The sequence below is a fragment of the Microtus oregoni genome, unplaced genomic scaffold, assembly GCF_018167655.1.
Source record: "Microtus oregoni isolate MIOR12 unplaced genomic scaffold, Mior012 000055F_ref0000237, whole genome shotgun sequence".
NCBI lineage: Eukaryota > Metazoa > Chordata > Mammalia > Rodentia > Cricetidae > Microtus > Microtus oregoni.
In genome coordinates, this window is record NW_024543831.1 from 1,903,711 (window position 1) to 1,926,390 (window position 22,680).

The window sequence follows — 22,680 nt, forward strand, 5'->3', positions numbered from 1 at the left end:
GGGAGCTGAGGTTCAAGGCAAGGTTTATCTGTGTAGCCTTGACTGTCCTGGAACTTACTCTATAGACCAGGCTGGCCTCAAACTCATAGATCCACCTGCCTCTGCCTCGTGAGTGCTGGGATTAAAGACGTGCGCCACCACTGCCTGGCAAAACCACGATACCGCGATTTTTATGACACCTGATAGCATTAGACGTCATTTGTTGGACTGGAGAGATGGCTCAGTGGTTAAGAGCACTGGCTGCTCTTCCAGAAGTCCTGAGTTCAATTCTCATGCAATCTCATAGTGGCTGAAAACCATCTATAGTAGGATCTGATGCCCTCTTCTGTCATAAAGGTGTGCATGAAGATAGATAACAAATTTTTTTTAAAAAGAAATTATTTGTTGATACAATCAATGTGCAATTTATATTTACTGCCCTTGTTGTCTCAAAAATATTCCTTTCCCATAGATTAGTTTGAGTCAAGGTCACTCAAGGGTTCACGTCCTATTCCCTTGTTAATCTCTTAGGTGTCTGTGCATGAGCCTTCTTTGATATGTTCTGTTTGCTGCTGAAATGCTAGAGCAACGAGAAAGTTCTACTTCTTGAGAGCCTCCTGCTCGCTTCCCTGAACCCTGCCCAAATAACACAAAACAATTCTTTCCTAGAGGGTGTACGTGTGTGTTTGTGTGTGTGTGTGTACGTGTGTGTGTGAGAGAGAGACAGAGAGAGAGAGGCAGAGAGAGAGAGAGAGACAGAGAGAGCTTGTGAGCACACAGGTGCCACTGCAGGTGTATTGAGGTCAGAGGGCACTTGCAGCTCTCTCCTTCTACCAGGTGCATTCCAGAGGAGCCAGTTTGGGTCATCAGGCTTGGCCTGGCTGCAAGCACCTTCAGCCTCTGAATCATCTCCCTGGCCTTGGGGTGTTTCTAAGTGATAAAAAGGACTTCCTTACAGCCCTTTGAAATAGGTGGATGGTTCCAACAGTCTTCCTTCCTTTCATTTTATTCTCTTCCCTCCCTCCTTCCCTCCCTCCCTCCCTCCCTCCCTGCTCTCCTTCTCTTGAAAGAGTCTTGCTCTGAAGCCTAGGCTAGCTTCGAACTCAGGGCAACCCTGTCTCTGCTTCCCTGCTGCTAGGATTACAGGCATGTACCATCTCACCTAGATTTCTCTCACAAATTTCAAAACCTAAAAATCATTTCAAGTGCTGTAGAAAGGCAAGGTCTGATTTAGTTCTTAGTTTGGAGGGTAAAAATTTCTGGCAACTGAATTTCTTCCAGGAATATCTTTTTTATGCCCTCCCACCTGCGTTTTAAAATCCACCAACCACAATATTTACTCCAGTCCCCTTTTTTCTCCCTTTCCCTTACACACCACCCCCCTCTCTTTTTAGCAGCCACACACAAGTCGGCCATATTAGAGAGATGGAAATAAAGCTTCCTTAATGTTGTATATGTCTTTGAAGTACATCCGTGCATTTTCTTTCTTAGCTTCTAACCATTCCTCCCTTGTGGTCCTTGGTCTCTCAATCACCCTCTCCCATAGCCCACCCGCCTAACATCACAGTCTCTGAAAATGCACAGGGATGCCTGGCTACCTCGCCCTGCCTTCAGTCTCACGGGGCTCAGTCTGTTTTTCACTTTGGGTAAGTTAGAACCACATCTGCATGCTCGTAAGGGTCAGAAGCGCAGCAGCTGCAGCTGAAAGAGGAGGGGGCAGGGGGCAGGAGGGAAGGAGGAGTGTGAGCGTTTCCCTCTGTGTCCTTGGGACCAGGCGTGCTGGGGACCTGGGACTTAGCTGGGATTCAGGATGCTGGGCTACTCGGTCACAGAAATGTTGACTAGCGGATGATTGTTGCTTGGGGATGGAAATGGTCAAAATAATCAGGAGGTGTTTTTTCCTTCGGATTTCCCCCTAAGTGGACCTGTGTGGGGGTGGGGCAGAGTTAGGCTGTTCTGCATTCTATTTGGGGATTTTCCTCTTCGTTTTGTTATTATTATTCATTATTAGCATAATTTTCATTTTCAGCTATGTCTGATGAGAGCTCTTAGGAGTTGCTGGTTTATTTAAAACGTCTCTTTTGTGAGCCTTGTTCCCTGGAGTCCGGTGGATTTAAAGGGTTAGGAGAGTGTCTTCTGGAGAGTTGGGGGCAGAAAGTTGGGTCTGTCCCACCAGTTTGTTGGGATGTGTGTGGGAGGAATTGAGGGTGAGGCATGAGGATGGGCTTCAGGATGGGGGAGAGACGCCAGAAAAGCTGCAGTTGGGGCAGGCACCCCGGGCATGAACCGGATGGAACAGAGGAGAGGTCAGGTGTCCAGGATCCAGGAAAAAGGAGACTAATAGAAATGGAGCCTATGGATGAACAAGGTGTGGTACTTCAACACCAGTCTCAGAACAGAGACCCCTTATCATATGGCCTTAAAGTCAGTTTCATATTTGAACACCCAGAGACTTCATACTAGGCAGGCAGGTGGGCTAGGCTATTTGTAACCCCCCCCCCATGAGAAAAGTTCTCACCATGTAGCCCTGGCTGTCCTCCTCTTGATCTTTCGGTGATTCTCCTGCTTCTGTCTCCTCCTGGGTGCTAGGAGTATAGACAAGTGCCACCATGCTGGGCTCTAAACCTGCTTTTTTTTTTTTTTTTTTTTTTTAGGTTTTTGTTTCGTTTTATTTTTTGGTTTTTAAGGCAGGGTTTCTCTGTACAGCTCTGGCCGTTCTGAAACTTGCTCTGTAGACCAGGCTGGCCTTGTACTTACAAAGTTCCGCTTGCCTCTGCCTCCTGAGTGCTGGGATTAAAGGTGTGCACCACTACCACCTGACTTAAACCTGCCTTATGGACAGTTTTATTCTTATTCTTAAAATTCCATGAGAAGGGGCTGGAGAGATGGCTCAGAGGTTAAGAGCACTGACTGCTCTTTCAGAGGTCCGGAGTTCAATTCCCAGCAACCACATGGTGGTTACATACAACCACCTGTAATTCGATTAGGTTCCCTCTTCTGGCATTCAGACAGAACACTGTATACATAACAAATAAATTAAAAAGAAAAAAGAAACAACACCTATAAAATTTCCTCAGCAGTGCCTGAGGGTCCAGTCCAAAGATTGTAGGTGGACATCTTCCCTATTACAAATGTCTCTCTGGTAGCCTGCAAGATAAGGATCTAACATCTTCCTTCCTGTGAAGCTGGACCTAAGTTTAAAGTTATCTTTGTTCTTTGCTTCACAACCATGGGCAAGATGTTACCCACCCTGAACATCACTGTCCTGTGGAGACTGTTTCATGCTTGGTGAGCTTGTGACCTGACACATAGCAGGGTCCCACAGTGACAGATCTTTCTGGATGCTTCCCCTGAGCCATGGCATGATGTGTTGTCTTTAGCTCTCAAGCAGTTATCTGAGGTAGACGCTATGATTCTATTCATGTTCCAAGGCGGAAACAGAGGCAAGGGGAAGTTAAGTAACTCATCCAATCAGGTCATGTGACTGGCATAAGGGAGCTGAGATTTGAACGCCCACATGACTGACCTAGCACATTCTCTTTAACACTGAGTTCTACTGCCCCCAACCTTAAGGAAACGATGCTGCTCTGTTAGCATTAATTGGTAGAAGAATCTCAAGTGCAGGCTAAAAGAGGTGGGGAAGTGAGCAGTACACACACACACACACACACACACAGCCACAGCTGGAGGCCAAGGTCTCCTCTCAGGAGTTAGCCTCCTGCTAGATGGAGTCTGTCTACCACAGCCATACCTAAGTCAATGAGGCCAGGGGCCCTGGCAACAGCACCAGCTGACCTGGGCTTGAGGGAAATGCATGGATGAAGGGGTCTGTGCACCAGGGCTGTGGGAAGAGTGGGTATTTCAACAGGCCTATGAGAGTAGAGACCTTGATCTTGAAGCTGCGGGGAGGCATACCTCTGCCAGATCATACTCTGGGCAATGGAACTTGGGTGGCTGTGGTAGCACGGATTACCGGATTACCGGGATGGAGGGATGTCACGGATGTTAGGAAAGGCGATGCATCAGAGGAGGGACATGCGGGGATGACTGTAAAGGTGGCAAGCAGCTTTCTCATGACAGAAGTTCACAGTGTTTCTCATCAGTTGCTGGCCTGGCAATCAAAAAGTCTGGGTTATATTAGAGGGAGCGTAGAGAGGGGAGTGTGGTCCTTACTCAGTCTGCCCACACATATTTGCAGCTAAAGGTGGGACCTAGGTGTGGAGGCGAATTCCTCTTTCCTACCCCCAGCCCCAGCAACAACATTTAACTGAGCACTCATTGTGTGCTATATGCCTTTCTCGGTGCAGGGATGCCAACAGGAGTAAGGGGTTGCCCAGGGCCTCTTGAGAGACACAGCCACACAAATAACAGCAACTCAGCATTGCATGTGTTGGAAGAGTGTCAGGTCTAATGATAGTGCCAGGAGTCACCTCTCGCTAACGGCTGTGTACCGGGCGGGCGCTGTGCTGAGCTTTGCTCATAGAGCACGTCAGAACTGTCACAGTAGCTTCAGTAGTGTTGGAATCCCCTGTATTACAGACGAGGACATTGCAGCACTGGAAGGTTGATGGTCTTGCCTAAGCTCATATCAAGATCTTTAGAGTCCCAGTCTTGATCACTCTGCCGCTCGGCCTCTAAGGCAGTGGAAGAAATAGGAACCTGGCTGGGGAGAGAACCAGACACCGGGGAGGATGTCACGCAAGCTGGGCCTTATGAACGGGGCTTGGGGTTTATGTGGAAGAACTCCAGGGAGGAGGATGGACAAACTTCCCATCCTAAAGCAAAAATGTGGACAAGGGCCTTGTGGAGGGGAAGGAAGAGGAAAATCAGAGTGTTGGGGTCACTGGGTCACGTGGAGGGAGGGGATCTGGCAGAAGAGGTAGCTGCAGTGTGCAGCTGGGGCCATCTGGAAGCTGCACCCCATGCCAGAACTCAGCCCTAAAAGCAGCAGGAGGTAGGGAACATGAGTACAGCTGATGCTGGCTGCCCGGGGACCTGGGCAGGAGAGTGAGCACAAAGGCTGGTGAGGAAGTGGGGTTCATGTCACATTTGTCTGGGAGGCAGGGGCTGCCCCACAGAACAATTCCTCCTCCTCCTCCTCCTCTTCCTCCTCCTCCTCCTCCTCCTCCTCCTCCTCCTCCTCCTCCTCCTCCTTTCTTCTTTGCTCCCTCCTCTCCTATTCTCCTTCCTTCCCTTTTCCTTTTTTTCTCCTCAAGAATAAAACTTATAGACTGCTTTAGGGCTAGAAGGAGGAGTAATGGGAATTTACTTCCAGATTTTAGAAGTAACGGTGTTTGGCAGAAGAGCCCAGTTTCAGGGTCTCTGCAGGATGGGCCAGGGAGGACAGTTGATGGTCAGGGCCTGAAGGACCCAGCTGGGTCAGTCCTGGGTTGTCATACCATTATACATCCCTTTTCCCATCACCTTCTTTTTGTGAGTTGGTAATCACAAGACCTAGACCTCAGACCTGGTCCCAAATAGGAATTAGGAAAGTCTTGGATTCCCACTGTGGAGTGAGTTCCTTAATCGAACACCGTCTGCTACACATTAGGACGACTTGGAATGACAATAACATCCCCAGCCAGCTCGACTCCGCACCTCAGCCCTTTCTGGAACCAGGTAGCGTGGATTCAGATTCTAGTTTCATAACCTCCTGGCAGTGAACTAGGGCTAGCCGCTTGATTTCTCTGTGCCCCACTTCTTCATCTGAAAGCGACCGGCAATAGATAAACGCTTGCCGGTTATGGCGTACTCGGCCAGGTAGCTATGGAAAACCGAGCCGGCGGCAGCGCTGAAGGCGCTTATGATGGAAGGGCCTTTCAGTGGGCCTGGATCCGTCTACTTTCCAGAAGCACTGGGCTTTACTGAGCTCTGACCTTGCCCAAAGCTTTCCTGAACATAATGAGAGCCTAAACTGATGGGAGATTGGAACCTCTGAGAGTCTGATGAGGTCTTGGGCTGAATCTTGGATCAGAAGGTGAGAGTCATCTTCCTAGCTCCAGCTTGTCCCTGTTCTCAGAGTGTCTCGTTGTCCCCTGTCCTCAAAGTAAAAGGACTGCAGTTCATCTACAACCCTGGAGGTTCCCCTAGTTCCGACTTTCTTTAGTTTGGGGCCGGCTCCGGGGTTTCTTCTCTGCTGGTGGGACTCGATAATTGACCTTTCCGGCCACTAGAGGGCACACGAATTCCATCTCGTGCCTCTTGCAGGGCACATGCAGGGGGAATCCGCATTGCACCTTTCTCTGTCTCCAGGCACCAGCCTGGAAAACGCCTCTGACTCCCTATAACTTTGCCGCCTGCCATAGTGGCATGGTGGCTTCTTCTAGATGAGACGATGAAGGGATATGTCAATCAGACATTCAAGTTCAACTGCTAGGGCGAGACAGGTTGGAGAGGGCGGACTTTGCCGAGCTAGTTCGTTTCAGCGCCTTTGAGGGGGACGGGAAGCCCTTTTCGAGGAAGGGACCGGAGAGGTTGGGATGTCCAGCATTGGAGGCAAACTCAGGACAAACCTCCATTAGTTCTTCCCCTCAGATTTCCCAGCCTCTGCAGAGTCGGGGCGGTGTTAATATTTTCTGCACACCTCCTCCTCGCCTGGCACCGAGCCAGGTACTTTTAGGCTGGATATGAAAGTGCAAGAGCCGCGGGAGCGGGGCTCCGTCCCTCCTGGGAGGGACCCCATTAGCCTCCCCAGCTTCCGTTCCTCTTGTGAGCACTTCCATGCTCAGCTAGAGTCATTGGCCCTGCAGGTGAGGTCCATAGGTCTACCCTCGTCCGGGCTTTGGAGGAACCGTCCCAGCCAGCAGTCCAGAACCTCCTGTCCTTAAGTTCTGAGCTTTGCGGGGTTGGCCTGAGCAAGCAGAAGAACGCTCTGGGCAGGCTTAGCTTCACAGCCTGAGGGCTGCGGTACTTGTGTCTGGGAATGAGGCCTGGTTCCTTAGCTAGATCTGAAATTCAAGGGAGTCTGTCTGTAGGTTTACTCTGAGGTCTAGAGATCTCTCCCCCACCCGCCATGCCCTGCTCTCTTTCTGTTCCCCAAACGGAACTTAAGGAGAATGAGGTTAATAGCAGCCGCCATTTGCTGAGCCACCAGGCAACAGTGTCCGGAGTTAGGTTTTATGGAGGAGGGGGCTGAGACATGGGGAGGTGAAGGAGTCTGCCTACATTTCTTAGAGTTGATTGAGGCTAGAGCTGGAATAGAATCCAAGTGGGACCAAGGTGTGTGTGTGGGAGGACATGCTTCTGCCTGAATCTGTAGCTGTAAATTTCACTCAGCTGGCATCTCAGCTGGCCACACCCACCCTTAAACTCCCCAGAATCATCCCAACTCCTGTGTTTTGGCCCCCTGACTGGGTCCTCGCCCAACTCTGATGTCAGATTTTACCATGCCCTGACTTGTTTTGTCTCAGATGTGTGAAGAAGGTCCATCCCCGCCACGAGGATGTGGCCCTTGATAGTCCCAAAGGGCTCGTTCCTTCTCTTGCTTTAGAGGCTTCCTGAATTTCACTTTCTCGGGGCCTTGTTCCCTGAACTCCCTGAATAAAACAACTGCCCTCTGCCATATGTTAGTCCGTACAGTCCACGTCATGTAATGCTCCAGACAACCACATTCCTATTTTTTGTTGTTATATGCCCCCTCACCAGAATACAAGTCCCACAGTGTAGTGACTCTGCTTCCTAGTAGCAACTGCCAGGGCCTGAGACTGTACACCCGGCATACAGTAGATTTGCTAGCACGAATGAAGGCTGGGAATGTGGCTCAGTCGGGAAAGTGCCTGCCGACCACACATGAAGTCTTGTATTTGATCTCCAGCAGGAAATAAACTGGGTGGGATGGCACACCCCTGGAATGCAAGCACTCAGGAACTGAGGTAGGTAAGTCAGAAGTTCAATGCCATCCTTAGCTACAGAGCTAGTTCCAGGACAGCCTGGACTATAAGAGGTGCCACACACACCCCAACCCTGCAAAACAAAACAAAACAAAACAAAAACAAAAACCACAAAAAACCCACAAAAACAAAAAAAACAACAAAAAAGCAAAGCAACACAACAATAACAACAAATCCAGAACAAAAAAAAACCAACACACACAAAAAAAATGACGAAATCAGAAATGAACATGACTGAGGGAGTGATGGTGATTGCCACTGCTGGGTCTGCCTCTGAGCAACTCCCAGCCCTGTTAATACTAAATTAATTTTTCAGAGTGAAGTTTTAACAGTCTTGGATAAGGATCTTGGAATTAAGGTCAGGGCTAATCTGAAGCAGCCTGGGTCCACCTGAGGAGGTATTTTCAGCCCGCGAAAATACAAGTCTCTGTGACTGCTGGGCCCTAGGCAGCTCACCTGTCTTCCTTAAGCTCTGCTCTGCTTAGAGTACCCTACCTAGTGGCACTTTTCTGACTAGCAGCACCCAGGCCCTGACCTGAGTCCGGTGCCTCAGACAGGACCTCAAAGAAATTTCTGTTTTTACCCTGACACCTGCCAACTTGAACTGGCTTTTTGCTGTCATGTGTCCAGGCCGACATTTTACAAAGGCGAGCTCATCCCCTAGGCCAATCAGCAGGTCCTTAGAGTGACACCTCTTCTCCTGGGACTCCTTGTCCTTCCTGTGTGCCCTCTTTCTTGTCTGAGAGAGCCTGGGGATGACCAGACGCCTGTGCTGGGCTAGGCGAGAGGGAGGCTTTCCCAGCCTTCACCACGCTTTAGCTGCCTGCCCCACAGGGACAATGATGCTTCCCCTGGCAGAGGGGCTCTAGCACAGTCAAGATGACCAGAAGTATCTGGAGAACAAGGGGAAACCAAGGCGAGCCCAGTGAAGCCTCTTATTTGGCAGGGAAATGGCATTAGGGAAGGTAGAGGCAAGTAGGGAGTCTGCTTAGAAAAGGTTGAGGCCATTTGGCTGTCCACAACCTGGTAGAGTATTCGATGGCTTTCCTCTGCCCGTGTTCTGCCCCCTCCTCCTGATGACCACATCTGGTGCCCCTCATGGGCTTTGCCTTCCCAACAGCAGCTGTCCGCCCAGCCAGTGCCCCCTAACGCCACTGTTCTGCCCCTCTCCATCTACCCCCCACGGATTATAGAGGGGCGGCAACCCTCCAGCCCAGTCTCCCAGCATCCTCACGAGATTATGGTTTTGTCTGCAGTACCCCCAGGACGGAGCATGGAAGTCACAGTCCCCACCACTCTCAGTGTCCTCAATGGGTCCGACACCCGCCTGCCCTGTACCTTCAACTCCTGCTACACCGTGAACCACAAGCAGTTCTCTCTAAACTGGACTTACCAGGAATGTAGCAATTGCTCAGAGGAGATGGTAAGTCCCAGTGGAGGAGGAAGTGTGTGTGGGGGGAAGCAAAAGCCCTGAAAGCATAAAGCCCAACACTCCCATCCCTACATCTGCCCTAGACCAGGGCCTCAGAGGACTCTGGGTAGGATGTCTGACACAGAGGGCATGATGTCACCACAACTGAATGGCCCTTTTGAGGCTAAACCCCCTTTCTTCATGGGAGTCGGATGTGTCCCTATGATCCTCACAGCTCCTTGCTCAATCATCTGCCCCTGCTATTCCCCCCACCCCACCCCCCGACACCCCAGTTCCTCCAGTTCCGAATGAAGATCATTAACCTGAAGCTGGAGCGGTTTGGAGACCGTGTAGAGTTCTCCGGGAACCCAAGTAAGTATGACGTGTCGGTGACCCTGAAAAACGTGCAGCTGGAAGACGAAGGCATCTACAACTGCTATATCACCAACCCACCGGACCGCCACCGTGGCCATGGCAAGATCTACCTGCAGGTCCTTCTGGAAGGTAAGGGGGGCTGGGCTGCTGAAAGACACTGACCCTTCTCCCCAGCTTCGGCACTTCAGGGAGAGACTGGCAGCCTGTCTCATCTCCAGGTGCTTGTGCTGGTGGAAGGCCTCCAAGCCTTCTCTCTGGCCTTGAGGGAACAAGCCAACCACAATCATAGCCCTTAGCAATAACAGCAGCTTTTGTAGGCTTGGCCTCTTTTCCTCCACAAAACCCATGGAGACTGGAGCTATTATGCCCATTGTATGGACGAGGAAACTGGGGTTCGAGCATATCATACAATCCCTAACTCCTACAATCAAATTTGGGTCTGATCTCAAAGTCCACAATCCTGAATACTCCACTCTGGGGCTGGAGGTGCTCATTGAGGAAGCTTGGTGGTAGGGATGTTTAGCCGTCAGTGGTCTAGGTTGCTTTGATTTTGATTAATGCCCTGTCCGTGAAGATGAGTCAAATCAGAGTCCCTCATATTTTGGGGAGCAGGGGAGACAGGACATCTTCTCCCCAGCTCTACGGCTCTACTTCTTTTCCTCAGTGCCCCCAGAGCGGGACTCCACGGTGGCGGTCATTGTGGGTGCCTCAGTGGGGGGCTTCTTGGCTGTGGTCATCTTGGTGCTGATGGTGGTCAAGTGCGTGAGGAGGAAAAAGGAGCAGAAGCTGAGCACGGATGACCTGAAGACTGAGGAGGAGGGCAAGACGGACGGTGAGGGCAACATGGAAGACGGTGCCAAGTAACCGCAGCCCGCCCCGACGCCCCTCCCTGTGTCCTGTGTCCTCTCACTCTCTGCCCTGTACAGTGTGACCCTGCCTGCTCTCTCTTGGTGTGCTTCTCTCAAACAGGACCCCAGATCGACCTGGGGCCTCACTTCCCATCCCCCCACCACCCATACCAAGGGTGACCTCCCTCCCTTTCATCCAAAAACTGCCTTGGTGTCTGAGATATGCAAGCCCTGGGGAAGCAGAGAAGGGTTCTAGCCTGTCAGTCTTTGCAGAAGAAAGACTATGTGTGTGGTCCCAAAGATGGGAAGGGGCAGGAGGGCAGTGGGAGAAGAGGCTGGTTGCTCATCTTGTCTACGGTTTGGTCTGATGATGGTTTAAACTGTGGGGGCAGCAGTGTGTATGTATGCGGGGAGGGTGTTCTGTGCTGACCAGAGGCACCATGGGAATGACTCATGGTGACTTTGCTGTGTTCCTCTGGCTACTCCCAGCACAGAACAACCATCAGGCTGGGGATGAAGGTGGGGTCCTGCCATTTGTGGGGCGCATTTTTAAAAATGTATTTAAAGTCAAATGCATTTCGAGGGCTCTCAAGGAAAGCTGGGGCTGGGGCATTCCTGGACACGAGCCTTGACCCAGAGAACTTGGCTCTGGCCTCATTTCCATCACTAGCTGTTCCCAGGGAGACTCTGGTTCTTTGTTGACTACCGCTCTCTTGGGGATGCTGCAGAAGCATTGCTGAAAAAGCAGCATCAGGCAGGATCATGCCCCACCCTAGGGACCCCCAGCAGGATCATGCCCCACCCTAGGGACCCCCAGCAGGATCATGCCCCACCCTAGGGACCCCCAGCAGGATCATGCCCCACCCTAGTGACCTTCAGCAGGATCATGCCCCACCCTAGGAACCCCCAGCAGGATCATACCTCACCCTAGGGACCCCCAGCAGGATCATACCCCACCCTAGGGACCCCCCAGCAGGATCATGCCCCACCCTAGTGACCTTCAGCAGGATCATGCCCCACCCTAGGGACCCCCAGCAGGATCATACCTCACCCTAGGGACCCCCAGCAGCATCATGCCCCACCCTAGGGACCCCCAGCAGGATCATGCCCTACCTTAGGGACCCCCAGCAGGATCATGCCCCACCCTAGGGACCCCCAGCAGGATCATGCCCCACCCTAGTGACCTTCAGCAGGATCATGCCCCACCCTAGGAACCCCCAGCAGGATCATACCTCACCCTAGGGACCCCCAGCAGGATCATACCCCACCCTAGGGACCCCCCAGCAGGATCATGCCCCACCCTAGTGACCTTCAGCAGGATCATGCCCCACCCTAGGGACCCCCAGCAGGATCATACCTCACCCTAGGGACCCCCAGCAGCATCATGCCCCACCCTAGGGACCCCCAGCAGGATCATGCCCTACCTTAGGGACCCCCAGCAGGATCATGCCCCACCCTAGGGACCCCCAGCAGGATCATGCCCCACCCTAGGGACCCTCAGCAGGATTATACCCCACCCTAGGGACCCCCCAGCAGGATCATGCCCCACCCTAGGGACCCCCAGCAGGATCATACCTCACCCTAGGGACCCCCAGCAGGATCATACCCCACCCTAGGGACCCCCCAGCAGGATCATGCCCCACCCTAGGGACCCCCAGCAGGATCATACCTCACCCTAGGGACCCCCAGAAGGATCATACCCCACCCTAGGGACCCCCCAGCAGGATCATGCCCCACCCTAGTGACCTTCAGCAGGATCATGCCCCACCCTAGGGACCCCCAGCAGGATCATACCTCACCCTAGGGACCCCCAGCAGCATCATGCCCCACCCTAGGGACCCCTAGCAGGATCATGCCCTACCTTAGGGACCCCCCAGCAGGATCATGCCCCACCCTAGGGACCCCCAGCAGGATCATGCCCCACCCTAGGGACCCCCAGCAGGATTATACCCACCCTAGGACCCCCAGCAGGATCATGCCCCACCCTAGGGACCCCCAGCAGGATTATACCCACCCTAGGGACCCCCAGCAGGATTATGCCCTACCCTAAGGACCCCCCAGCAGGATCATGTCCCATCCTAGGGACCCCTTAGCAGGATCATGCCCCCACCTTAGAGATCCCACAGAAGAATCATGCCCCACCCTAGGGACCCCCCAGCTGGATCATGCCCTACCTTAGGGACCTCCAGCAGGATCATGTACCATCCTAGGGACTCCCCCATCAGGATCATACCCCCCCTACTGATCCCCCAGCAGAATCACGCCCCACCCTAGGGACCCTCAGCAGGAGACCTTTGTTGGAATCTGCTAGGGGACCAAGGGGTGCTGGCTTCATTACAAACACGTTTAGCTGCCTTCTCAATCAAGATGATCACCTAGGTCTCAGCCACTAGCAGCCAAGGCTCAGAACTCGTGTGTGTGTGTGTGTGTATGTGTGTGTGTGTGTGTGTGTGTGTGTGTGTGTGTGTGTGTAGTGTGTGTATAGAGAGCAACTTCCTGCAGGGCTTCAGTTGGGGGTTTCTAGTTGCCTTTGGCAGGGTTTCCATCTGGTTTTTGGCAAGAGGAAAGAGAAGGCTGGAGGGCAATGTGAGAGGACTCCATAGAGCCTCTGAGCACTCACTGCCCCAGAACTCCCTTTGCAGGGGAGAGAGCTGCTCTGTGCGAAGCCAACTTTCACTGCCGTTTTACTATCATCATAAGGAACTTGTCTAAGTCTAGAGCCGGGGAGAAAGGCGGGGTAGAAACCGCTCACTGGAGAGCATGGTGTTGGGAGATGCCCAGAGCCTCCTACAGATCAGGAGACTGAAGTGGCCAACAGAAGCTGAAGGAAGGTCTTGCCCAATTCTGGCTCCCTGGTCCCCACTTAGAACAAACAGAGCTTCCTGGTGGGAGGACCTCAAGTCTAGAAGGTGTTTGTGTGTGGTGGTGGTGGGGTTCATCTAGCCCTGCTCCCCTCCCAGGAATTCAGCCCCTATAAGCTCAGGGAGTTAGCTGTCCAGGGTAAGGAGTGAGTGTGGTGGATACAGGACCATGACAGTCTCAGGGACCAATCCTTGCCTCTGCTTATCAGATAGCCAACTAGAAGAGACAATGAGAGCAGATGGGAGGTTCCCTTTAATTCACTTCCATTCAACAACCATTTCTTGAGCGTCTGCTCTATGCCAGGCACTGTGCTGGGTGCCAGGAGAATTACAAAGCCATAACAGGGTTAGGGACTGCCAGATCTGCATGGTAGGACCAAGATTAACATTTTGGTGCATCTACTTTCGCCTCCGTAGCCACTGATTCCACAAGAGAGTCAGGGGAGAAGGAAGAAGGCTTTCAAATGTGGAGCTTGGGAAAGTAAGAGGGTAAGGGAAGAGGGAAGGTACCACTGGGAGGGGTCAGGGAGGTTGAGCATGGTTAACCAACCAGAGAACTCCCAGTAAGGTGAATCTAGCCCTTCTGAAAGTTCTACACTCTTTGGCTCAGTACCTAACTGTCAGGCAACATACCACCAAAGGGAATAGGCTAAGCCACCAGAATGCCTGGAGCAGGTAGGCACTGCTTATCCTTCAAGCCAGCCAGCTAAGGGTGGAGAGATGAGTGGTGGGCACTTCAAAGCAGCTGGAACCAGAGGTGGTGGTATATACTTCGCCCGCTTGGAATAGTGAGTTCTCATCACCTTGCACATGCCCTCTTCTCTCAGGATGCACTGACTTTGCTCACACTAGGTGGGCTACTTGTGAGATCCCCTGAGGGTTGTTTTAAAGAAGGTCTGTCTCTTTAAGAAGCTGGAGTCTCTTGGGGTCTTTTTCTTTTCTGCCCAGATGGAGTGGGGTCCAGGGAGAGCAAGGGAGAACAATGCTGTCTCTGGACCCCACAGGCTGCGCCAGGAGCTGTTTCTGCCCTAGGTGCTTGCCCTCTTGTTCACTTTCTTCTGGAGCGGCTTTAGACCCTCCTCTAGGGCCTCTGGGCTGTGAGGTTGGGAACAAAGCCAGGCTTCTGTGAGGTGAGGTGGGAAACCGTGAGATGTTTCCACCGGAGCCTTACTCAACCTTGCTTCCCAGCTTACGCCTGCAAACTGCTCTCTCGCTGCTGCGTGGGCTTTGGGCTCCACTGCTGGCTGCATGCTCCCACCACTGTGTTCTCAATCACTCCTGCCTTTCCTGCCCTCCCCGAACCCCCGCCACACATCCCATCTGCCTCTTCCTCCTAATTAAGGGCCACTGCAAAGAAAGATGGGCTGGCTAACCCATGGGATTTAGCTTATGAGAACAAAGCACAATTTTTCAGGACTGAAAATGCCTTGAGGTGCCTTGGAACTGGCTTTGGAAATAGCTCTCTGCCCCTCCAGCGATGAACTCATCAGTTATTCCCAGTTTATAAAAAAGGAAAAGCTGATTGGGTCCACGTTTGCCTGCGAGTCTCCTTGGGAAAGTTGGGCTGCTAAATATTTACAAGATCAGGTAAAGGAGGCAGACAGGTGGAAATACCGGCCAGGTCCAAAGAAGTTAGTCCCAGGTCATAGGAATGGCTTGGTGCAGTTGGAACGGGTGATAAACCAAGAAAACTTTCTTCCTACATATGTCTTAAGGATAGACGGCCTTGCTGTGCCTCTTGCTGATGTCTTCCTTTATTGACGCTTGCTGATGTGACTGTACATAGCCTTTCTATATAGGTATAGATATATTATATATGCATATATAAAACATCTCACTATGCCCACCCCAAAAGTTACACTGTTGGGGCCAGGGCATAACCACGTCTCAGTGTTTCCTAGTAGATTCACCAAAGGTTCCTTATGGAATGTTCTTCATGCTTTGGGGGAGAGCCCAGCTGCATAGCAAGCGCTTATGCATGTCTAGGTTCTACATGCTGTTTGGCGGTTGGAAGGAGTGGTTGGGAGGGGAGAGAAGCTTAAACAAATGGTCTTCTGAGACCTGACTGCTGGGAGCAGGCTGAGTTTCTTTAGTGGTTTGTATGGTTGCTTGGATCTGTTGGCTGCAATAAACACACTGTCTCCCCTGAATATCTCTCTAGTGTGGTGTGTTTTGTTTTGTTTGTTTGTTTGTTTTCCAGGGTAGGGGTAGGAGGAGACTGGGGGAGGGGAAGGTTTTTCTGGGAGTCTGATGGGAAGCCCTGATGCCCTTTCACTGCCCGGACACCATGCATCCTGCTGAATCTGAGGGCCTCAAAATCACCCACATTGCAAAAAAAAAAATAAATAAATAAATAAAAAAATAAAAAAAAAATGGAGCATCCGCTTACGGTTACTTCTGGGATGAAGATGACCCTTACGCACCCAAGGCTGGCTGCTCTGCCGATGCCGCCTGCTCTTCCCATAGACAGATGGACCATCCTTCCTGCTCCCGGCTTCTTAGCAGTGTCTGACTAGGTAGTCAGCTCTCGGGCTTGCTCTGGAATCCAGAAAGAGAGGATGGCAGCTGGTCAGAGAGCCCCAGTGCAGCTTCAGTGGAGAGGGTGGCTGCTGGGAAGCCTCCGTCTGGCAGCCTCTGTCTCATCTGCATTTGTATCATGGTATCCTATTCACATAGTGCTGACTCAGCCTTCAGACATTCAAGGACCAGAGAGAAGGCTAAGAGGCTAAAGGTACTTTGTTACAAAGTCCAACATCTTCCATGCCTGGGACTTACATGACAGAAGGAGAGAACCAACTCCTGCATATAGACACACACACACACACACACACACACACACACGCTGAAAGTGTAAACAATGTTCAAGACAAAGATCATCCTTCTGTCTAGGGACTTAAACTTTCTGAATGTCAAGGAAAGTGTGTAAGTCATTTTTCTCTAACATTTCTGCCTGTTCTCTGGCTACCTGGAGACCCTCCTTAGTGGTTAGTGATCAGGAATACTCTAGGAAGACCTCAGGACTAGTAGCCCTAATACTTGTAATGGCCGAAGATGTGACCTGAGTGAGACATCAGGAAGGAAGCAGCAGTGTTAAGCAAAGGTGGCTGGTGTGGCTAGCATTAGGAGAACCAGAGGATCTTGGTTTAGGAAGGTACCTATTTCCTGGAGCCCTTGAGTCCTGAAAGCAGTATGTCAGAGAGAATGTCTTCATACTCAACAGAAAGAGAAACTGAGGCAAGAGACTAAGTATAAGAGACACTAGGGAGTCTATCTGGTTTCTTCAGGATGGACATAGGCACTGGATGCTTGGCCATGTCACCATCAATCATATTCTCTCTCTCTCTCTCTCTCTCTCTCTCTCTCTCTCTATCTCTCTCAACATTTGGAAGGTTTAGATTGGGCCTGACTTCTAGGAGGTGGGGATTCAGGGCCTTAGTGTGATGTCTTTGACCTGCTTGAGCTCAGATGGGATAGTTTTGACTGCAGCTCCTTGCCTTGGGGGAGAAGACTTCCCCTCATCCTACCTCCTGCTCTGATTGGTCAGGCCACTGGCTTCCTGAGTTCCTCAGCCAGCTGAGAGGACCAAGCCAAGCTATTCCTTCACTATCCTGAGGGGAAGCCACTTGTGGGATAGGAATCTGGACCACAGAAAGGGAGCAAGCAAATAGATATTTCCAATCCTCCGGGATGGGAGGGCCGGCCCCACAGAATTCACAGCCAAGTCTTCTCAGTGTCCTAAAGGGGAAACTGAGGACCAGAATTTGCTTAAGGCTGCATGTTGAATCAAGAACAGAGAGGACTTGTAGTGGGTTCAAAAAATAACCACTCTTCCGTTCCTACAACCCCCATCTAGTGCGGGGCCTAGCTCAGCACAGCAGTCCATGACAGCCCAGCTCCTGCTCTGTCCCTTTCTAGCGACATGCTTCCTTAAAGGCTCAGTTTTCAATGATGAAGTTCAGAGATGAGAAGTCACAGGGTTGGCCGACATCAGAGGCAGAACTAGAGCCCAGGCCTTTCTCCCCAAGCTGACCTGATACCCATGGACAAGAAGACCACTTTCCTTTGGTTCTCCTTCTGAGTCCCATTTCACACTCATTGCCTGGCTTGCTTTACATTGGTTTGCATGCCTGCTCTTTTTAGGTTACGGGTCTCCCATCCATCTTGCAGGGGAAGGGTGGGATCCACACACCCAGTTAGCTGAGAAGAGAGTAGGACACAGCTTGGTGGGGTGCACACTGGACATCTGGATGTATGACAGCTGGACCAGCTCCAACGAGGTCTCCTGACCTTCACACCTTCATCACTGACACCTCTGGGACTCAGAACGTTCCCGCTGCTGGGACCTCTACAGGAGGGGCCTTGGTGGCTTTCCTTCTTCTCACCGAGTCTCATTTGGAATCACGCCAGGTTCTAGCCATTTCTCATACCCAAGGTGCCAGCTACTTCTCAAGGGAGGCTCCAGCCAGCAGGTGAGAGTTCCAGGGACCCAGGAGCAGGGCGCCCAGCCTGGACCCACATCTTGAATTCTAACGTGACATACAGAGGAATCAGCCAAGGACCTTTCTCCTACAGGACAGAAAAGACCCCAGACTAAGATGGGGGAGAAAGGCTGGGGGTGGAGAAGGAAGAACTGAGGGCCTGAGAGCAGATAAATAGGAAGCAGGGAATAGATGGGGTGTTGACGCAGTTTCTCCTTCTCCGGCAAGGATGACCTTAAAAGTCCAAGGGGTGCTACGGAAAGGGACTGAATAGACCCTGAACGCTGAGTTTGGCTGCTTGGGATTCTATGGAAGGGGGCAAAGCCACCTTTATTCTGACTCCAGCTGCCTCTGTTTCTTAATTGTGTCTATAAGCCATTTATCCCAACAGGCTGAGTGGTCTCCCCACAAGGGCACAGAGGCAGAGGGAAGAGGGTACACTTAGCCAGGAAGGGAAGTGTGCATCCCAGCTGCTGGCAGACACAGTGGGGGCAGGCTGTGGTCATGCCGGTCAGACTGCTCTCCTTCCGCCCAAGGCAAAACACTAGGCCTGGCTGGCAGAGGCGGCTATCGATCCAGTGGAGGTCAGCTGTGCAGGCGACGAATTTCCCGAGGTAATGAGATCTTTACTCCGGAAGATAGTCAAGCACAGCTTGGAGGTGTTGTCAAGAAGGTTCAAGTGTTGGGTAGTACCATTAGGTAACCTTTAGGACTACTGACAACAATCCTCCCAGTCCTTATTTTAGGACTCACAGGAGAGAAGCAGGATTAACCCTTGCTTGCTGGGAGATAAATAAGACTGATGTCGATCCCTTCGTCATTCTATTTAGTCATGGTCTTCCCTGGGCCTCCTTTGTACCCCACTTTTTACACTGACTTATTTTTTGTTCATTTGCATGTGTGTGTGTGCATGTGGAGGTCAGAGGGTAACTTGCAGGAGTTGGTTCTCTCCCTCCACCATGTGGGTCCTGGGGACTGAACTCAGATTGTCAGGCTTGGCCACAGGCACCCCCGGAGCCGTCTCACCGGCCCTACCTATATTCCCTGCTCACATCTTCTTCACACGAAGTGGTGGGGGTGGGAGTGTTGGCACAGCCCACGTAGACTGAGAAAAGAGGCTGGAAGACGGGGAGAAATGTGAGACCTGGCGCCCTGTGGAGTGTCTTTCCAAAGACAAGCCAAGTTTAACTTGCTCCCTTTGGCCTGCCAGCCAGGGCTGTGGATTCCCCTGTCTTTACAGATAAGACCATTCATAAAAGATGAAAGTCCTCGCCCCTCCCCTGGGGGCCTTTCTTTACTTCTTACCTCTCTGGCTCTGCCAGTCTGCCACTTCCCTACTGCTGTCCCTCTCCACTGCAGCTGGCCCTGTTGGTAGGACAAGGGATTAGCTTTCATGTCCTACCTGACTGGGCTTGAATGACAGTGGGCTAGACCTTAGGGGCAGCCACTATTTATTAAATAGCTGTCGTGTCTGGCACTGAGCGAGGCGTTCTGTGTCAGTCTAGCTAAGCATAAAGGCGCATCCCAAATGCTCATTCCTTTTGCATGCAGGTGAGGAAACAAAGTTCTGCTGCAGTAGGCATATGTACAAATGAGGCGATACGGCTAGGAAAAACCAGGGCCACGCGAAGCGAAGCCAACGCCATCACTTTACGTCCATGAGGACAGGGGAGTGGCTTTCCGCAGTCCAAAGACTTAGGGGCAGGTGGAGGAAGGGTGAGTGGAGCCAACTCCAAAATGGTCACAGGTGATGTAGGGGTCAAATGGAGCAGGGGCAAAGCTTTCCTAAAGCCCTCTGATGTCCCATTTGGGGCTGGCGCTCTGCCTCCCTGGCTCTCTGTGTACAGTGGCGGCCTCTGCTGGCCACCTTCTCCCCACCTTCTCCCCTTGGCCACTAGCTCCTCCGGTCACTACTGCAAGCCTGTGAGCCTCCCTACCCTCCCTGCCTGAGCTCTCTCAGCCCTATGGCTTCTCCTCAGCCGGTCACACTAACTTCCTGAAGCTGCCTTCCACCCTCCCATGTGTCTCTTTTACTTCTCTTCTCCCCGTTCCTCCTCTCCACACCGCCCTCTCTTCCTCCCTGGCATACCTCCGCCCCCCTTACATGTCAGGATTGGAATATTTAGGGAGTCCAGCCTGGCACGCTACACAGTTTGGTATTTGGTGCCCATTTGAGGGGCAGGACAGGGTCCTGTTTCAGAAGCACGTGTAGCCACTTAGCTAATAGGACAGTTTTCTGACAGACAGCGGCTGTAATGGATAACAAACCTTCCCCAAACCTCTGGATCACATGCCTCTTGAGCCCTAGTCAAGATAAGTCGGATAAGAGAGCAGAGTACTTGGTGACCCAGGGAGCAGAGTTAAACATAGCTCTAGGGTGTTGGTTAGGGTGGCTAAGATTCTGCCCAGGGGCTTCAGTTCCCACCCCAGTGTAGTTCCCAAGAAAGAGATGCCCAGGACTCACCCGTCTCTGAGCTGCTCCTAGAAGTGGGCACACACCCCTCTCCAGCTTGGGATTGTCCGACCAGGAGAGACAAGCTCGGGATGGTTCGCCTCCCTCCTCCCTGTGCCCTCCTCCTTCCAATGAGCTCATCTGTCTGGGGCTCCCCATCCCCCTTTGCCTGAGAGGGTATTTGGACAGAACCTGGCAGAAAGTGAGGAAAGAAGGGATGGAGGGAGTGTCTGCTTACCTGCCTATGCCCTGAGCCCCTAGGAAGTGGAGGCAGTGAGAAGAAAGAGAGAACTCCCCTCAAGAGGGGAGACTGTGAGAGTTTAGCTTTCTACCAACTCACTGATGCCCCGGGATCCCTGAACTGAGGTGGCCGTGCAGCATCCTGGACCGATCAGCCACGTGCCTGCGGGCTGGTTTGGTGCATGCTGTCTGGTTAACTCTCTCAGCACCTGCCAAACTTCCGTGCATGCCGAGGGAGTGGCTGAATGAGGCAGCCACTGAGCCAAGGGAGGGGGTGAGTGGGGAGGGGCTGAACGGTAGACTCAGATACTCTAGAAAGAAGTTCCAGAGCATTGGTCCTGACAGCATCAGGCAAAGCCCCCACCCATCCAAGAGGCAGAAGAACTTGCGGGGCTTTTAACTTTAATGCAGAGTCTGATGTTGTAGTCGCGCTGAGATGGGGGCCCTGTTTACAAGTTGAGAGGAACTGAGGGTAAGCAAGACGCAGAGGCAGCTCTTGGTAGGGATCCAGCGCCTGAAGGGAGCCAGAAGGTGAGGGTGTAGGGCGAGCTTCTGCAGAACCCTCAGTCAGTGGTACTGTGCTCACAGTGCAGTTACCTGCAGTGTCCTGAGAAGAGTGTGCAAAGGCCTCTGGGGGAGGAGGCAGGAGAGGCAGTAGGCAATGGGGAGCCCAAGGGGGAGGAAGTGCCCTGCCAGGCTTCTGCAGTTTAGGAAGAATGCCTCTTGAAACAGCTCTGGAGACCTCATCCTGTGCCTGATTTCCTTCCCTCTGGCACAGAGTCCTGGCCCACTTGCTGGGAACTGACAGAGGATGTCTTCTATCCACTGGCCAGGGTCACCTGTAGAAGGTGATCCTGTTGAACAAGTGAGCATCTCCTGGTATCAGAACCACTCTGAGGTCTCCATTTCTGTGGTCCTGCCCCCCTCTTCAGTGAATACTCTGGATGCTCACCTGTTCCAGAAATAGCACCCCCATCCCTAACTCTATTCTAGCCCCTCAAGAGGCTTAGGAAAATGGGTTTTCTGCTGAGTCAGCTGTCTGGTCTGATTTGGGGTGCTCACCTACCTGAATTCCCAAGAAAGCCTCTCCTTCCACGTCAGCCTGGGCCATCTCTGCCAGCCTGAGAAATGGACGATTCCGTGACAGCTGTTTGTCTCTGACCCAACCCATCTCAACGTCCCTGCAAACTTCGAGGGGTTTCTGAGCCAAGCCACCCAGACCTGGGTGTGTCACCCATTCCCAAGAATCAGGATGGCCAGGGCACCAGTGGAGCTGTGGCACCAGACACCCAGCTTCCCGGAAGGAGCTGACATTTCATTTGCTGTCCCGTGACTGGGGGCTTCTGATAGAAAAAGGAGTGGCTAGGGTTGGCCTCCTTAAGAGTTTCCCAAGGGTGGGGAGAAGGAATGGGCCTTCCACACCATGTCCCTTGGCCTCCTCAGGAACCTCTTAGCTCTGTTGCAGTGTCTTTCTGCAGTGTCTGGAGGGAGGTGCTCTATAAACGTGAAACCCTCTCAGGCCACCACAGCTTAGAGTTTCCCAAGCCCTTGTTCTGTCCGGCCGGGGGGGGGGGGCCTGCTAGTGTTCAGAGAACTGTCAGGTGTGTGGGGTGTAGAAACCAAAGAGTAGAGAGAAACCTGTGATTTTGTAGGTGGCCTTGGCCCACACATACTCCTTCTCTGGCCCACATTTTTATGCGTGGCAGTGGGCAATGGCATGGTAAGGGCCCTCTCAGCTAAAGAATCCAGGGAACGGCAAGAGATGTGGGGGGAGGGCACTCAGGGGAACTAGTCACCTTCCTCTGCCACCAGGGTCTAAAGATATCTCTGGAGTTCCTGCCCCCCCTCCCCCGCCACCATTTTCCAGGCAGGGGTCACTTTCTTTCCTTTTGGCTTTACCTCCTCTCACCTCAGCCTACTGCTCTGAGAAACATGACTCTGCTGTAAAAATAACATGGGCAGTGTGGAGCCTGGCCTTGTCTGCAGGGTGGAAGTACCTCCTGGGGGTAAGAAAAGGTCAAGCCTCTCCAGGATGTGGCTTTGCCCCTGAGGCCCCAGGCTTCTGTGAACTTGTTGTGTTCTGCGAACTTGATGTGTTGTGTGTTCACCCTGTGTGCCTAGATCTCTGCTAAGCATGTTAGCATGTG

The 22,680-nt window shown here is 52.2% G+C and overlaps 1 protein-coding gene across 1 annotated transcript; it reads left to right on the forward strand.

The window, feature by feature from the left end:
* Positions 1-1,380: 1,380 nt before the first annotated feature.
* On the forward strand, positions 1,381-15,530 carry Scn2b (sodium voltage-gated channel beta subunit 2). Its single transcript, XM_041638487.1, has 4 exons — positions 1,381-1,625; positions 9,125-9,291; positions 9,573-9,783; positions 10,319-15,530. Exons 1-4 carry the CDS (start codon positions 1,556-1,558, stop codon positions 10,516-10,518), a joined length of 648 nt encoding a protein of 215 aa, XP_041494421.1. The 5' UTR covers positions 1,381-1,555; the 3' UTR covers positions 10,519-15,530.
* Positions 15,531-22,680: the final 7,150 nt, after the last annotated feature.